This window comes from Acipenser ruthenus, chromosome 18, assembly GCF_902713425.1.
Source record: "Acipenser ruthenus chromosome 18, fAciRut3.2 maternal haplotype, whole genome shotgun sequence".
Taxonomy (NCBI): Eukaryota; Metazoa; Chordata; class Actinopteri; order Acipenseriformes; family Acipenseridae; genus Acipenser; species Acipenser ruthenus.
The window spans coordinates 30,167,924-30,185,894 of record NC_081206.1 but is presented as its reverse complement, the minus strand read 5'-3'; the positions used below and the strand labels follow the sequence as shown (position 1 = coordinate 30,185,894).

General features: G+C 38.6%; 1 protein-coding gene across 3 annotated transcripts in view; it reads right to left on the bottom strand.

Moving 5' to 3' along the window:
• The window catches only part of LOC117416750 (nesprin-2-like), a 147,074-nt gene that overhangs the window by 19,246 nt on the left and 109,857 nt on the right, over positions 1 to 17,971 (bottom strand). For all 3 annotated transcript variants that reach the window (XM_058991956.1, XM_058991957.1, XM_058991958.1), the window contains 18 exons: positions 17,742 to 17,874; positions 16,977 to 17,159; positions 15,510 to 15,659; positions 15,126 to 15,302; positions 14,575 to 14,730; positions 14,154 to 14,309; positions 13,417 to 13,587; positions 13,074 to 13,207; positions 12,202 to 12,406; positions 10,055 to 10,237; positions 9,581 to 9,715; positions 9,003 to 9,157; positions 8,432 to 8,579; positions 7,544 to 7,638; positions 6,092 to 6,326; positions 4,806 to 5,000; positions 2,481 to 2,606; positions 1,002 to 1,157 (listed from right to left, as the gene is read on the bottom strand). In XM_058991956.1, the coding sequence (XP_058847939.1) occupies positions 1,002 to 1,157; positions 2,481 to 2,606; positions 4,806 to 5,000; positions 6,092 to 6,326; positions 7,544 to 7,638; positions 8,432 to 8,579; positions 9,003 to 9,157; positions 9,581 to 9,715; positions 10,055 to 10,237; positions 12,202 to 12,406; positions 13,074 to 13,207; positions 13,417 to 13,587; positions 14,154 to 14,309; positions 14,575 to 14,730; positions 15,126 to 15,302; positions 15,510 to 15,659; positions 16,977 to 17,159; positions 17,742 to 17,874 (2,893 nt within the window). The remainder of the gene's footprint in view (positions 1 to 1,001; positions 1,158 to 2,480; positions 2,607 to 4,805; positions 5,001 to 6,091; positions 6,327 to 7,543; positions 7,639 to 8,431; positions 8,580 to 9,002; positions 9,158 to 9,580; positions 9,716 to 10,054; positions 10,238 to 12,201; positions 12,407 to 13,073; positions 13,208 to 13,416; positions 13,588 to 14,153; positions 14,310 to 14,574; positions 14,731 to 15,125; positions 15,303 to 15,509; positions 15,660 to 16,976; positions 17,160 to 17,741; positions 17,875 to 17,971) is intronic.

Genomic DNA, 17,971 nt, shown 5'->3' with positions numbered 1-17,971 from the left:
TAAAGCCTTGGTCTTTGTATCCTGTCCTATGTGAATCTTAAATACAAATCCTTAATAACTGAAGCAGTTACACTGAACCAGACACCCTTATGTTTGCATATACTCCAGCTTCCAACAACCAGCTTTGAATTAGAGATGTGTTGCTATGGAAAGTTTAAGTGACCAATTGTTATGCAAGGAAGGACGCAACTGCATAAGCACCACCAAGATTAAATAAAAAAAACACTGCCATTATACTGTGCTCTATGTGGAAACCAAGGTAGAACCAATAAAATAATTTCAAGCAATACCATGTGCTTTCTGTTATTTTCCAGGATATATATATAAAAACAAAAACAAAAAAAAAACACATCTGTAAAAAAAACACTCTTTAACCATTTAGGATGTTGTGAAAGATAAATATAGATGTCTAGTGATGCACAGATAAAAAGACTGTTTCATATTAGAAATCCACATTAAACAGACTGTAGACTCAAATACCACAACCCATGATGTTTGCACATTAAATCAATAATTACACCAATGTTCTGCATCATCACATTTATATCAAGCAGAAGTGTTAAACATTTTAACTTCTCTACTAGCTGATTTTTACCTTCCCTGATAACTTTACAATGTCAAACAGAAAACAAGTTAACTGCTCAATTAACACAATATCAAATTGATAATTAAAAGTGCAACAATGTATTAATTAAGCAATTATCTAAACACTTTTTTTCTTCAAATAAAATAAAGATTTTGAAAGTTACCAATTAAGTAGTTTGTTGTTACCTTATTCAACACTTTTAACCAAAACAGAGTTTACTCTAGGTTTATTTACTGCTTTAAGTGTTTTCTGTCACTGGCTGGTTGAATACTGTCCTAACATTTTCTCAAGTGAGAAAAGTTCCAGGTTATGTCCCTGGGCCTACAAACAGAAGCAAAGTATGCAGGACTGCATGTGTGTGCTGCTTCTACCCCCCTTTGTCTCTTTGCACATGCAACAGTCACCTCACACTTACTTTTAAACAGAGTTCATCCCATTGGCTGTGTAAATGTTGGATCTGTTCTTGCAGAATCACCACATCATCTGTGATAATATACTGGGACAGGTCTGTCTTCATGGTGGACAGCTCTGCGAGGCTTCGAGTCCAGTCTTCTAATGATTCCTCTGCCTCCTGCATAACACAACAACAACAACAACACCACCACCACAAATCCTTCAGGGTTAACTTCTGCCTCTTTCAAACCAGCTGGACTGTGGCATGCCTGTGTGAGGGGGGAAGGGTGCTGGGAAAAGGGGAGGGGATTAGTACCATAATGAGCTCGGGGGATGACGGAGAGAGCCAACATCCTATTAGCTACTTCTAGCTGCTTTGTGTCTAACTTGTAACTCTGTGCATCAGTTTACCTTTCCCCCGCTTGATACAGTAACTGAAACCAGAACTATATTGGTTAATAGGTTAAAATAAACGCAATGCAAAATGTATAAAACGTTGAACAAACTACCAAGCTTCATTCTAGGCAATGTAGTAGTTTATTATACTCATAGGGTGTGCCTTGTTTTGCAGAATTGCTAACTTTAATAAAAACAGCCATTGGCTTCTTACAGTACATTGGTTGAAATACAACTATCAATATATATATATGTTAAATAAAAAGCACATGTTTCACTGTTATTAACACTTCTTTTGCTATTTTCAACATAATATAACAACCATCCTATATATTGGGGACTGCACCTTAAGGATTAAAAACATATTGTCCTTTTTCAGATTATATAAACATCTAATTTATGATTTAATCACACACACATTTTATATATATATATATATATATATATATATATATATATATATATATATATATATATATATATATATATATATATATATATATATATATATATAAAGCCTAGAAATATCTCAACTGACTGGAAAAAGACATATGAAGACAAGATCCAAATCAGTTTGCCATACTCTCCTTTTTCCTTGTGTCATTAGCACATCACACCTCTTAGTAAGCCCAGACATCATTTCACCACATCAACAGCTGTTGGAGCTGTAAGGTGTTTGCTCAAATTGAATTTGTGAAGTTGTGCCTGGCTTCTTTGCTATCCTTCCTGTTAGATTTCATAGAATATTGTACTGTCCTGTATGATAAGTTATTTCCCTGTGTAACGGGCAGTGTTGTGCGATACACCGTCGTTCGGACTCTGTCCTGTCCCCTGAGATAGAGATGAGGTTAAAAGCTCTAGGACCACGAAAGACACTGGCTTGCGATGTGTGGGGTCGCCGGTTCACGCCCAGCCTCCGCCCTGTTACACCTGCTACATACAGCTGTCTATCCTGACTTCTAAACTGAAGTAATATCTACAAAGATACATTTAAAAAGCCTATATATAGCAAGTGGTATGGTTGTAGAGTGCTGTCGCTATGTTTTTCACAGTCTAAACTGTGAAGGCAGCCTCTAATGGAAATAAATGAGCATAGCAGACGTACCTTAGTTTGTTTTTCTGTTGCTTGTAACTCTTCATGCACTTGTGGAAGTGGGTCAGACACTTTAATTTTGATGTCTTGAAGTCTGCGTCCAAATTCATTTATTTTGTTTTCACAATTCTCCCAGCTCTGTGTGTATATAAAAGTACAAAATTAGTCAATCACTGGATATTGTAGGTGCAACCGGCTGACACTTTCTCAAGACTGGTAACCCTTGAAATTCCAGCACAGTATATTTGCACAGCAATTCTGTAGTTTCCCATGCTTTTCCCATGCAGATAAACAGTCATTTATGGTTAACCAAGACTTCCACAAAGCTTTGTTATAGCTTCCTGTGATTTACTATGCACTACCTGTGTGTGTTTTATCATGCTTTCACAATACATTTAACACCCTTTGTGGTGTTTTTGCAATGATGAACCTCAGTCAAAATGTTTTCCCTTGTCACAATAAGTGAATCCAATAACATTCTAAATTTATTTTTATGCAAATGTATTTGTTTGTATTCATGGAGAAAATTAAGTTCTCTGAAGACTGTCACCTTTTCTAAATTAAAAACTTTGTTTGCCCTCAATGATTAAAACTTGATTTAAACTAATACAATTCAATATCAATATGGATTATTCTGAAAACACGCAAACTAACCCCTTGGCTTTTCAAGGGACTGCTCCAGTTTCTTTTTTTTCAGATAAATATGAACTAATCTTCTCCTAACTGACACTTTGGCAGCCTGCTGGCATTCCATGGGTTACTCAGCTGACTAACTTAATCTCTGTGCTTCCTGTTGTGTCTGTCACCAGGCACCCTGTGTGATGTCAATGTAAATCAACCTATCAGCTGCAGCACATGACTGCACTTTAACCTACTCAACGCAAAACTGGCTCCTCTACAGACATTAAGCCTTGAGCTTTTAGAATCAATTTGAAATAGCTGAATTGATACAGTGTTGATATCGTAGATTAACAGTATTGGTTTCTCCAGGGTACAGATACAATGCTGCATGCTCTATATTATAAAGGCTTCTAGAACAGTGAGCTCAGTGCGATGTTCTGTGCAAACATTTTCATTTCTCTAAAAGTTTGTTGACAAGTGCACAGTGTATGTCGCAGGCATTTACCAAAAAACGAAACTGTCTGGAAATACAAAAAGTCCAGGCATTTGTGAAATCCCAGAGAAACTGACTTAAATTGAAGCAACATATGAGAAAAAATAAATAGCCAAACGAGTAATTTGGGTCATAAGGTTACAGGTTACAAGAACACCCCATTGATACACTGCAGTAGCCCTGGAATGCAAAGCAAGTGGGTGACAGCTCCCCTTGTTGAATCCACGACATTCTTAAAGAATCTCTAGTCTGCAAATTACAGCAGCCATGGCAAATCAGCTGTGAGTGGCAGTGAACCTGTCTGAAGGATTAAAGAAAGGATTAATGGAAACGGTTCCACTAAATTCTTACAAACTAGAATAATGTGGCCATCAGACAGTATCTGCTATCCTTAACACCAGCATATCTAGTCTACAGTGATGTTTTTACAAGGGCAAAGTTACTCCGTTCAGAAAAGAGACTCTATTTTTTTGGGATCACAATAGGATTTAAAAAAAAAAAAAAAACCTTGCATGAGTCAAACTGCACTTAGAAATTGACAGGCTTTCACCTCCTGACCCCCTCAGCAACGAAACGACTGTTAATGTTACTATTACCCGCGATGCATTTATATACAAAAATACTTTAAAAATATATAAGCATTTTAAAATATTTATACATTAGTCCTTCTAGGGCAGTGGTACTCAACTCTGGGCCTCAAGATCTAGTCCAGATCAGGTTTTCACTCCAAGCAGGTTCTAATGTAGTTAATTGAAGCTGTTAGAGGCAATTAACTAATTTAGGACCTGTTTGGAATAAAGACCAGGACTGAAATGGATCTCGAGGGCCAGAGTTGAGTACCACTGTTCTAGGGGGTGATATTCTGACCTCAGATTTCTAGTAAAGCCAACTTTGAGTGGAGAAAACACTGTGAGTATTATGCAATCTCATATTCATAATACTCTATGGAGTTAATGCAAAGCTGTCTGATATACAGATTACTGCAAGATTATGCAAGCTTTTCCAGTTTTGCACAATGCAGATTCTTGCACTGAGTTCGCTTTTTGATTTGATACCAAGTTATTTGGGTCACAGCATTGTCTGACCGTGGTCTTGTGAATTGTATCCCGTGGTGCTTATGCTACCATTTGCAGTACTCAAAGAAAGCATTATCACGTTAAGTGCTGGTAGAGAACATTGCATGTTGTATGGAAAGATATTACAGCACTGTGTACAACACGTACCTCCAGAGAAGTGTTCATTAGCTGCTGCTTCTCTTTCAGCAGGGTTTCCGTGTGTTCCCAGCTCTCCTGCAGCTCACACAGTTCCTCCTGCAACAGGGTCTCGGTCTCAGGGTTTGCCATGGAGAAGATCTGCTTGCCTGTCTCCAGGGTCAGGATATAGCTGCACCGGTGGCGTTGGAAAAGCATCTCTTTGTGCTGTGGAACAGCACACAAACAGTGTCATGAAGACAGTCGAACACAAGCATTCGCATTAGGACCTAAAAGTACCTGGAGAGACCGTTTGAAATCAATCAATCCCTTTAAGGATACAGTGGGATTATTATTCCACTTTGAAAATGTAGAAGGTACATAAACTAGATTCTCATTTATGAAACTGTCAACCTAGTTTTTTTCAGAATGGAATACAACCAAATATATAGAAAATTGCTGAAAAATTCAATTCAAATGTACCAATTTCAGTACACATAGGGCTCTTCGTTTTCAGTTTTTATTTTTGTTCCTTTTTTTGAGACAACTCAATTAAACTCTTGGAAAAGTGTTTATTGTGAACAAGTTCACTTTAGTGTTTTCTCCCGTATTTTTTTATTCAAACCGAACGCAAAGCAGTGAGTGAAGTTACATTGATTCAATTAAATTGTAATTACAAGGAAACTATTTGAAAAACAGGTTATAACATTTTTGCATTAAGTAAAATTTTAAATCTGGGAAAAAAAATTAACTGAGCTCACTTTTTGTGTTCAGTTTGAATTAAAAATAAGGGAGCTGCCTTTTATTTGATTTTATTTACATTATCCATGAAACAGAATCATCGTCTCATTCAAGTTAAGGGAAAAGAAAAACAAGTGATCTTGTTTCACAATTAACGCTTTTCCAAGAGTTTAATTAAGAAACAGAGTCTGCTCAATATAACTTTAAAAGGGACATCATGTGACCAAAAATACAACCCGAAAACAAAGAGGCCTACGTATACACCAATGCTTGTCAGTGACTATTCTTGGTTTATTCCAGAATCTTGTTTCCCACCAAGCACATGTCCAAGCACTCATTTAGCCAGTCAAATATCTGTGCTTTTGTCCTGCTGAAGAATGGCTAAGACACTGGCTCTTGACCTTGCAGTGTGACCCTGGGTTGATCTCTGCTAAGGCAACAACCTTTGACTTAGAAATGTGACCTTGAAATGTGTCTGGCAAAGGAGTTTAAGGCTGTGAGCCACTGTGCCCCACTGAACAAACTGATTCTACCAAACTATGCCCTAAATATTCCTAAAAGTACTGTACCGCTGTTACCTTAATATCTTCAACCTCCCTCCTTGTCTGGTGAAGCCCGTGGTGGGCCTGGCTGTTACTGAGATCCAGGTGGTTTGCAGTGTCAGACAGGAACGTCTTCAGCTTTTTCAAGGAGTCCTGGTAGTGGTGCCACTGCCTCACAAGCCCCTCAATGACACCTTTCCTCTGCTGAGCTCTGCGTATTGCACCCTGCCACTGCTCTTTAAGCAAGCTTAACTTCAAGATAAACTCACTCCTGTAAGAAATACATTTCATACTTTATTTCATAGGACCTCAGTGAAAGCAGATGTGGAGGATGTGGTGGACAAAACCTTACCTATTACTAGTAGTCTAATCAATTAAGCTTTGTTTGCTCAGAGAGCATCATCGCCAGAAGCTTCCCCAACTATGCAAGTGTGTTGGACAGGTTTGTTATTTCAGATTGAATAGCTGCTGACATTTAGTGATGTACACAGAATAAAATAAATGCCACTGAACAACACCATATGAAATCTATTGAGAGCCTTTTGCATCAAGCATCTCTGCCTGCTTTACAAAAAGGCACATACTCAACATGCTTAATGAAAAAGAAAAGTGCCTCTGCTCCACCAGGCAGTTCCAATAGGATGCACTAATTATTTTCAAAGGTAACCTACATTAATTCAAAATGATAGCAGAAATTTTAACCTTGATATTGGTAGTGGTAGTAAACAATATGCAAATAACAGGCATCGACATCCAGTTCTACATCACTTAGTGCTGCTTGACAATTCATTCCAGAGCAAATATGTTACTGACGTGCCCAGAAAAAAAAAGGAGTTATTTTCATTCTTTTACCAACCTGAAATATACTAATTAATATACTGGAAGCACAGGCAAGTAAACAAGTTGTACCAGTTTTAAAGGCTATGATACATTTGATGCTGATTAAATATCAGCACACGATAAAAGATAATTAACAACTAACATACATTAATAGGGCCATAGTGGTAAATACAGTCAAATTAGACAACTGCTTTGGCAAAAGCCTTCATCAGTGTACAAGCTTGGGATAAAAAATGTTTTTTTGAACCAGTTTGTGGTAGGCAGAAGCCCTGCTGCTGTAAATGGTGTGTGTGTGTGGGAATGTAAGGTTGGCAGGGATCGGGTTAAATCTATCCCCAATTGGGGAATGGCCACACCTGTGATTGGTGGCAGGGATAGATTTAACCCCCATCCCTGCCAACCTTACAGTCCCACTCACACACACCATTTACAGCAGCAGGGCTTCTGCCCTGCCACACAGTTATTGGCTTAATTAGTCAGGATTAATGTTCCAGATCTTTAGCCACTTATTACGTAAAGACACCTATAAAACCTGCAAGACTGGGGCTCTCCAGGAGCAGGGTGGGAGACCCCGGTTTTACACTCATTTGTCTATCTGGAGAAGGTTTATGATAAGATTCAGGCTTGATCCTCTAATGACAGTCTTACCTGTCTTCCACCTCCCCTCGTTCAAGCAGGTGTCGTCCCTCATTGATGACTGAATGCAATATTTGATGACCAATTGATACTTCAGCTTGGAACAACTGAAATAACACAATGTATTATTATTAAATTCTTATTTGCACATGTGTCAATAATGCAGATGTTAATATATATTGTAACGGTGTGGCAGCAGCACCATTTAGTGCAGCACAGTCAGAGACGGCAGCTGCAGCAGGAGCAAGGGGGCGTGGCCCTAGGACTGTGGACTGTGTGTTAGTTCTCATTGGTTGTGTTATGTCTGGATCTGTTTGGTGTGTTTTCTGTGCTCATTTACATAAATGTAGTTACTTTGTTTATTATTTTAGGTCCGATTGTTCCCGACCAGGTCCACCTAAACTGTATATAGGGGAGCGTTGGCTTGGTTACGGTTGTAGTGTGTCGTCGATTCCTGATCTGTGTGCATGCTGACTTCTCATTCTTTCCTCCACAGCTGGGATCTGTTACAATATTAGATTCATATTTGAATGGGTGATATTGGTTTTAATGTGAATCCCTCATTGGTTTTCATTGTGTTTATTATGCACCCCAGTGATATTGGTTTTAATGTGAATCCCTCATTGGTTTTCACTGTGTTTATTATGCACCCCAGTGATATTGGTTTTAATATGAATCCCTCATTGGTTTTCATTTTGTTATTATGCACCCCAGTTCTCAGAGGCAGCTCATTATCAATCAATCAAGCAAATAATTTTTCATCAATAAAACACAAAATAATAAAAAAAACATAAAACATAACCACATTCCAAAGGCTTGAGAAAACAAATAAGCTTTTAGCCATGAATTCAGGGAATCGGCAATTAGAGGAAATAATGATGGAAACATCCACGTGATCACCTCATGAATTCTCTGTTGTTCCTTAAGGCCCACATAGCAACCAGCAATATCCACTGCCAAGCTGTCTTCCATCTTCTCCAAGAACCTCATCCAGTTCTCACATTTCTGGACAAAGTTCTGCTTGTCTAGGAGGACTCCCTGTAGTTCACTACCAAACAACAGAGTTACATACAGTACAAGAAAACAAGAAATACACTGTTAATAGTGTTGTATTGCTCCACTACAATGCAGCCTATCATTAATGACTCAACAAGCGAGAGGCAGGGCGATCTGAACTAAAATACTATTTCCTATAGAAGATTTCTAATGATGTTATCACGATGTGTGATTATCAGCAGAATGAATGATACACAAGCAAAGCAAATAAAAAATAAATAAAAATTGCACCGGATGCCTGTTTAAAGAAGATGCCTTTATATCAATCAATCAATAAGAGGTGCTTCCAGACTAATATTATACCAGTTGGCATAGTTAGTAATCACTGTTCTGTACATGACGTGTAGCTGGTTTACTTGAACACGAAGTACTCATCTTTCACTAAGTCTTTCCATTAAGGAGTGGTATCTGTTACCTGCATCTCTCCAGAGCCCGGGATGAGGCCTGAGCCCACAGTCTGTTCAAGGTTTGCACTCTCTTGATGTTCACATCATTCAGAGGGATCTTGTAGCTGAGGTCATTCAAGTACTCCAGGTCAGGGGTAATGGCATACAGTTTTAGCATACGCGTCTGAAAGGAAATTGAATGCATTATATTTATATTATATATATATATATATATTGGTGGCTGTTTATATAAACACAGAAATATACATTTTGCTGCCAGTATCTGGGTGGAAATAGATTGTCTACGTCTTTTTTAATCTAACAAATCAAAGTGACAAAACAACTGCATAGAGATGAACACTGTCAAACTATCTGCTATCAAGAAGAATCCATTGCATCTCAAAGACAAGTAAACTACAGTGATATTCAACACACTGGCAGAGGCATTTCCAAGAATCAAATTGCCATGCCCTAGTATTGTTTTTCAAAACCTTTGTTTCTTAGGAACTGTTAATAAATTGGTTATACTCCAGTCTAATGGAGCAGTATCTGTTTTGCTTCCCCTTACTGTAATATGAATATTCTCGGACACTTTTAGATACTCTACCCTGGACTGGTCCATAGTGCTTGGGTCACTGATGTTTGGGTCCTTGGTGTTTGCCACAATTCCTTCAGAGTCTTTCAAGTGATGTTCCAGTGATGCCAAGCATCTGTTGAACTCTTCAAGTTGCTTGAGTTCATCCTAGATTGATATTAACATAAACAGACAATATATATATATATATATATATATATATATATATATATATATATATATATATATATATATATATATATATATATATATATATATATATATAGTATAGTAGGCTAATTTAGCATTTTACAAATGTTTACAATGAGTTCTTACTATGCTTACAATTGTACACGTTATTGTTACAGACATGTACTGTGTAACACCCCATCAGGACTCGTAATGGGTTTGAAAAGGCTTTATCAACTCACTGGCCAACAGAGCGCCTCTTTTACCCCAAACGGTTGGGCAGCTCTGATTTAAAAGATTATCCTCATAACATTTTACCTGACGCTCAAACAGCTTAATTGCCAGAAGCTTCCCCAAATGCGCCAGTCTGCTGGACAGGTTTGTTACTTCAGATTCAATCAATATAGCTGCTGAGGGATCCACCTGTTGGATTAGTTCTTTCGAAGCCTCCGACACCGGGGCTATGATGCTTTGCATGTTTTCTGTCTCATTCACGAGTTTCTAAATGAAAGAATGAAAAAAAAAGTTATTTTTCTTGCATTCTATATACATCAAAACCTGTTTAATGTACTACAAGAATGCAGAGCATTATTGGTTTAGTTGTTCTTTCCTTTATCAATCGTTTACTATTTAAGTCACGCTGTGCTGGGGCTCCCGAGTGGTGCATCCAGTAAAGGCGCTCCTCGCAGGATGTGCCCTATAGCCTGGAGATCGCAGGTTCGAGTCCAGGCTATGTCACAGCTGACCGTGACCGAGAGTTCCTAGGGGGCGGCGCACAATTGGCTGAGCGCTGCCCGGGTAGGGAGGGCTTAGGTCGGCAGGGGAATCCACGGCTCACCGCGCATCAGCGACCCCTGTGGCCGATAGGGCGCCTGTGGCTCTGCAGCGGAGCCGCCAGATCTGTGTTGTCCTCCGGCACTATAGGTCTGGTGGCATTGCTGTGGATCTGCAGTGCGAAAAATGACGGCTTGGAAGGAGCACGTTACGCTGTGCTTTCCAGTTGTGTTATATGCATTCTCATAGGACTGTTACAGAATTTGAAAGAAATATTTCAGAGGTCTCCTTCTAGCCATTAGAGGCCCACTGTTAACTGATCATGTTAAAGGAAACCTCTGTTCCATTTTCTCTGCCAGTTTGATATGGTTTGACTTTGGTTAGTGTCACACAGACGTCACTATTACCCAGTCCTGGGCTACACAAGTGAACCGATGCTCAATCGTTATTTAGGATTGAGGTTATTTGGGTTTTCATTAAATTTTACGTGCAGAGTAACCGGGGAAATATTGTGAATAGGGCTCATACACTAGTTACAACTAATGTCAAAGAATGGCTCTCAAAGACAGTACAATGTCTCAGAATGGCTCTCAAAGACAGTACAATGTCTGAGTTAAAAAAACAGCTGCTATCATTTGCAGGAAAGCAATATGTAATTTGATTAATCTTGCAAAAAACAAACAGCATTAGTCCTTCAGAGGCTAATTCCTCTTGCCAGATTTTAACATCTTCCATAATAGCTAATATTTATGTTGCTACATGAATTACCTATTGACTGGCCTGTGATTCTTTGCTATCTTCTCCATCCAAACACATTAATAAGTAGGGGAAGGATTAAGAGTCACATGAATTCTGAAGGGGCCATGCTTAGTGTAGCAACTATATCAAAATATTAATTATCTATTGCATTTTACTGCCAGACATTCGACAGCACATTATCTAAATGGAAAATATTAGTCATACACGCTACATTAAATCAAATCCTGCTATTTAACAAACCGCCTGCACATTTAAAAATACAAGACAGACTGGTTAAAAAAAACAAACATAAAAAAACTTTGGTGCACATTATGTGAAAAAAGTTATAGCATTTTAATGTACTGACAGACCAGAATTTGTACGGATCACATACAATCGCTCTGCTCTGAATGGATCCTGAGATGGGTAGACAGGACACTGGGCATGTACCTCATTTTATATTTTAACACTAAAAGGTCTATTCTGAATGAATCCCTGGTATACTGAATACAGTCCCCATGTCAAACCATGGGATTCATTTTTAACCAGACGCTGTGTGGTTTTCAAATTCTTGCATTCCTGATTCAGACTCATGCATGTATCGGTACCAGTCCAATAGTATACTTAAATACCAGTGTAACAGGGTGGAGGGAGGGAGCAAACCGGCGCATCACAAGCGACTGTCTCAACCACAAGGCAAAAGAGCCGGGCTCATCTGCATTGGTGGTTTTAGAGCTTTTAACCTCATCTCATCTCACGGACAGCAGTGCATCACATAACACTGCCTGTTACACTCATCTCACGGACAGCAGTGCATCACACAACACTGCCTGTTACACTCATCTCACGGACAGCAGTGCATCACACAACACCAGCTATGATTTTTTCTGACAAGTCTAGGTGAAGCTTTTTTTTTTCTTTCTACTTTTTGTAAAACCTCCAGATGCACTTACATTAATAGTGTCTATTTTTCTCTGCATGAAATCCACTGTGCTTTCCTCTGAAGGGACGGCGCTTAAAAGCTTACTGCACTCCTCTTCGTGTGTCTTGAGCAGCAAGGTGCTGTCAATGAAGAGATTCCTGTACTTCTGCCAAAGCTGATATAAACTCTGAGCCTTTCGGAGCTCATCTGAGGAATCTTGATTTACTGCAGTCCATCTGGAAAAACGAGCAAGCATACTCTATTAATGTATTACCAATAATGTAAACTGTTTGCAGCCTATCCATTTTGATTTCTTATCAATATGAAACCAGCACAGTTCTGAATAATTTGAGAGGGGCCACAGAAGAAAGCTCTGAAAGCTGGCTCCCCCATGGATATTTAGACACCTTTTTCTGAGGTTGTACAAACCTATGATGGAACAAGTAAAAAATGTATGTTTTTACTTTTTATATAAAATTACTGTCATCCAAAAAAAAGGTGCTGAAGGAATCTTTCACTGAAAATAACAGGGCTTCACACCTTTGTAGGGTTACAATCGCAACGTTTTAAAACTTGATTGAGATATGCTGCAATTTTAAGGTGTCAAGAGAGGAATACAAATTCAGTCCTCATACTCTCTATTTAAAACTTTATCTGAGTTGTATTCTAAAACTTCAAACAGAGCTATTTACAGTTCTATAATCGACCACCAGAGTTTTAAACTCGGATCCTGATGACTGAGCGAGAATATGTATTCGTGTTAAGTGACCTTTAATGAACTTCTAGTTAACAACATACATTTCAGGCTACATTTAAAGTCTGCATAACTTTAACATTTACTCAAAATGTGTGAATTACTGGTATTTGGTTCAGTAAGTATCTGAAGCAAAGGTTTGGCTTTACCTTGTACGTGCATCTTCTAAGTTTTCAGTGATCAGCTTAACTGCTGTGGGGCTGCACATGGTTTTAAGGGTGGTGAAAACACTGCTGAGTGCATTCCAACTCTCTTCATTCTTCTCAGCATCTTCCAGCAGAGACTGAGCGGGAGAGAATGGAGATGTCATATCACTCCCAAAACCAATAGCCTTAAAGTGCCCCAATCCATACTATTCTATCAACTCATTCAGGAGTGAAGAAGAAGAAGAAGAAGAAGAAGAAGAAGAAGAAGAAGAAGAAATTATGCTTTCATTGCTTTTATTACTTTCTAAGTCTTTAAAAATACAGAATTACGTTTTTTGTTTTTTACCTTCAATTTTTCCACCTGACTTTTCAGAGCTTCGAAAGACAGCACAGGGAAATGACTGAGCTCCAGTGTGTACCTGGCCTTGATTATATTCAAGTCCACCTCTTGGAATGTTTCATCAAATGCTTTCCATTGCTGCACAGTCAACTGGAGCGATGCTTTTGTCTGAATAACCTACAGATTAAAATAACATGTCAAGGAACGTTTGCACAAAATAATGATATGGCTCTGTTTAATTCTTTAAAAAAGGGCCATAATATTATTTATCAATGTTGTGCTAAAAGTACATCTCCAATCTTTTGGTTGTTTCTGTATATTTAGGGGGGATAAGGCACTGCTTGGGAAACCATCAGTTAATGTAGATGAAGGTAAGTGTTCATACTATTAAAACTGACCCAATTCTTTAACAAAATATGACAGACCTAGTTTTAGAAAAGTAATCAAAGAGCCCTTAATTATACCTTCCTTTATTGAAGTTTACCACAGTATTTTTGCACTTTTACAATGCTTTTCTTTTACCATGGTTATACTCAGCATTTACCACCGTTTACCCTGGTTTGCCATGTTTATTAATATGTTTTATCATACCTTGCTATTCTTAGCAATGCTTACCTATGCTTTATCATGTTTTCACTATGCTTTATTACACTTTGCTGTGCTTTTACTATGGCACACTTTTAAAAGGGGTACATATTACTGAATATATTGTTTGAGATAGTAAAGAGAGCTTTTATGGATACCTGGTTGTTCAAACGTGTCCAGTCAGCATTGACCTCATCCATTTGTGTAATAAAATCAATGTGCAGATGTTCACTGCTGTCGTCAGCTGGAGATAGATAGTAATGCTTAAGTTCTTGGATTTCTTTTGATTTTATCTTCAGCTTTTCTTCAATTTCCTGTTGATGCATGAAAACACACATTAAATTAAGCACAGAATGACAAAAAAACAGCTGTAACTTCTGTCCAGCTGTGGAAGCGGACTAGAGGTAATGAAATGGTACATTTTGCTGTCCCTTCCTTGTGACAATCAACCACTACAAAAATTGACCTAGAATGAATTAAACCTTTATGAATATTTAATGACTTACAGAAGTTGTAAGGGGTGCACGGAGTGTACAATTTGGGGTACAACAAGACACCTGAAATGAATCTAAACTCTACCTGACAATCCTTCAGTGCGTTTTCAGCAGAGGTGAGGCTTGCAGGTGTCTGAAATCCCAGAATCCTTTCTTCCTGTGCTTTGCACCAGCAGCTGATGAGCTGCATCTTTCTCTCCTTTTCTGTGAACACCGTGAGCATATGTTCCACAGCTCGCATCTGCATTAGAAACCAACAGAGCAGCGTCAGAGTAGTATGCTTTCTGTTGGTATTAATCTTCCACTGTACAAGAATACAGAGGGTCATTTACTTCCAGTGCTTAACTGCCTGTTACATTGAATCTGGCCTTTTCGTCTGCAGTGATGGGTATTTCTACTGTCATAAAGTCAATGAAGACCTGTACATGTGTAACATGCTTCTAAAGCTACTTTGCCACGCATTTGTCTTTAACAAGGTGATTGAAAATGCAAACTGCCACAATAATGCTTGCTTAAAATAAACTGCAAATGTGTATTGCTGCTACAATCACACACCTGCATTAAAGTTACATTTTGCTCTCATTTTATTTTAATGTCACCCATATTCTTGTACTCCCTTGGACGCTCTGTACCAACCTTGCTGCTGAGTGCTCCTTGCAGTAGCTGCCACTGGAGATTCAAGGCTCCCAGGCACTCTGCAAACTCTGCCATGTCGTAGCGTTTGCTTTGGATGTCGAGACTGCTGATCTGGAGCACCGATTGGTTCACAAAATCCACGTTTAGTTGCTTGCAGTTCATTTCTGTCTTGTAGTCCTGAAACGTAAAAAAAAAAATTGTAAACGCCTTTTATTTTTTCAGTACAATTACAGGAAAGCGTGCACAACTTTTATTACTATGAATTTATAATAATGCAAAGTACTGTGATATAAGGTTTTACAACAAGGCTTTTATTGTGCTTTTTGCAGTATTTAAAAACATAAATAACGACTCAATTCCAGCAGTGTGTAGGAGTCATTTTACCTTGTACTTTTGAAGAATCTCTTTTGCACTGGCTGTAGTTGACAGGCGGCTGATCTTTTCCTCATCTTCTCGCAGGAGCCCATGAATTTCGCTCATCCAGGTTTTCAGCTCTGTGATCGCCTGACGAGACGGCACTTTCTCCATCTGGAGCTAAGGCAAAAGATGGGCAACCTCATTACGGTAATCTGTGGTGCCGCATTTAAATTGTAAAAAGCATTTGTGACTGTGTTAAAAGACTGGCTTCAGAAATACTGCCTCTTGTTTTCTAGTGTTCACAGGGATTTAATATGGTCATTAAGAATACAGTTTACTGCAGGAGTAGTTACACTTAATGCAGAATGCTCAAGCTTGAAAGATGAAACTTTAGTTTTTTGCACAAGTGAAACTTAAACTGTAGAGGAAGGAAACTTCTGGAAAATAACCTCCCCTACACCCGTCTCTCTATACCTGAGAATCTTTGGGTGAATCTCGGTGTGTTTACTGCTGCATAGAAACTAGAACACACTGTAGATCACTTAATCTTAAGAATAAGCACAAAGAGTAACTTATGTTTTGAAAGGCACTGCAGAGGTAATCTGTTGCTAGCATTGGGAGTTCTGTTCATTCTTTTACTGAAGAAAACGAAGGGCTTTAGAGGCATGTTAAAGGGAAATGCTTAAAGCCTTGACTTTAATTGGAAGCTGGCAGAACTTCTTTCAGTATATTCTGTAGTTTCGTGGGATGTTCACTGGCTTGGCTCTTTTGATCTGCCCCGTTTTTGTCCCTCGGATATTTCACTCTGAAGTTAGAAGAGTTGTGACTTTGTTGGTTTACAGATGTGATGCAGCAGAATTGCATTTTAGGTTTAAGAGCCTTGTTATAATGTAGCAAAATATACATCTAAAGCCTTCCTTATCAATAAAAGTATAATCAAGCCCTCCTTAACACAACTGACTGTGATTTCAGTTAACACAAGAATATGAATTGACTACCTGCCCAGAACTGAATGTGAGATAATGAAGCATTTTTTCAGTTTTACTGACAAGTTGAAGTTTTGGTCAAGGTTCATCGTTCAGCAACACATTTAGAACTATATAAGGACCCAGATATAGAAATACTCAAATAAACGTATACATTCAATGGCAAACATCATTGAAGACATTGAGAAAGACTTCTGGTCAAAATATTTGCCATTGAGTTTTTAGTTTTAGTATATCTAAACTTACACATTGAGTGTTTAATAGTTATGGATGAAGGATGTAAATATACAGTTTATGTTCACAGTATGCTAGCATCAGTTATGCATATTGCACATGTGACTCATTCCGTATTTCACCTTGGTAAATGTGCACAGTAATTCTGCAGTTTAACATTACTTCAGTCAACAGGCTCTTGTTCAGGTGACCCTTCGCATGTGAGTTCAGACAGCATGCATTTGCACAGAACTGTTTTACTCTTTCTAAGCATGAAAAGGCACAGGTGCCTGACCTGGTGCAGTTTCTCCTGGATCCCTGGCAGGGGAGTGAGAACCTCCGTCCATCCCTGCTCAAACTGAGCCAGCTGGTTCTGCAGCGAGGCAGTGTCGGTCTGCTTCACCTGGAGCAGCTGGTTCCCTGTGCTGATCAGCGACGACTTCACAGACGACTTGGCATCCACTTCCTTCATGAACTCCTGGAAGAAGAAGACAGAAAAAATAAAGTATACGTGGAGAAGAAAATGTAGATAACATCAGTGACTACCGCAATGCAAAAGGGTTACAGGTTTATTGTACTTGACTTTCAAAAATAACATACACATGTAGTGATTTTGCCCTTACACATGTAGTGATTTAGTAATGCCTGTAGTGCATTAAGCAAGAGCGCCCCCTGCTGTCAACGTACTAGTCCGTATATCAAAAAATCATTAACAAGACTCACTGTGATTGAACGGACGCAAGATCACTGGCTCACAATGGAAACAAAACTGTATGGTGATTATATTAGGAATACTAGAATTTATAACTTGATTTGACCTGCCATACAAAGTCCTCGCAAATGTTATGGGTTACATCTGTATGCAGTACAAACTGGTGATGCAGACAACTGAAAAAAAATCTTCCGTAACACTGAACTGGTTCTTAATCTAAATTAAATACTTAAAAATAACTATTGAACTTTTGCTAGCCACATCTAATGTGCTTACTTGAAAATATCAACCAAACAAAGTTGTATTTTCAAACCAAAACTACAGTGATGAAACCGGCACTGTACCCACCAGGAATTGTCCGAGGTGGTCTCGAACTTTCTCCAGATCTTGAGGCACACTGAGGGACTGCTGTTTCAAGCTCCTCAGTCTGTCCATTGCAGACATCATCCACACGCTCAGCTCAATGGAGCCCTTCCTAAAGCTGCAGGGAAGAGAAAGAGGAGGCCATTGATAGCTGAATTTATTATAAATATAGAATCAGTGACTAGCTGTGTTTGAATGCATGCTGATGTGAATGT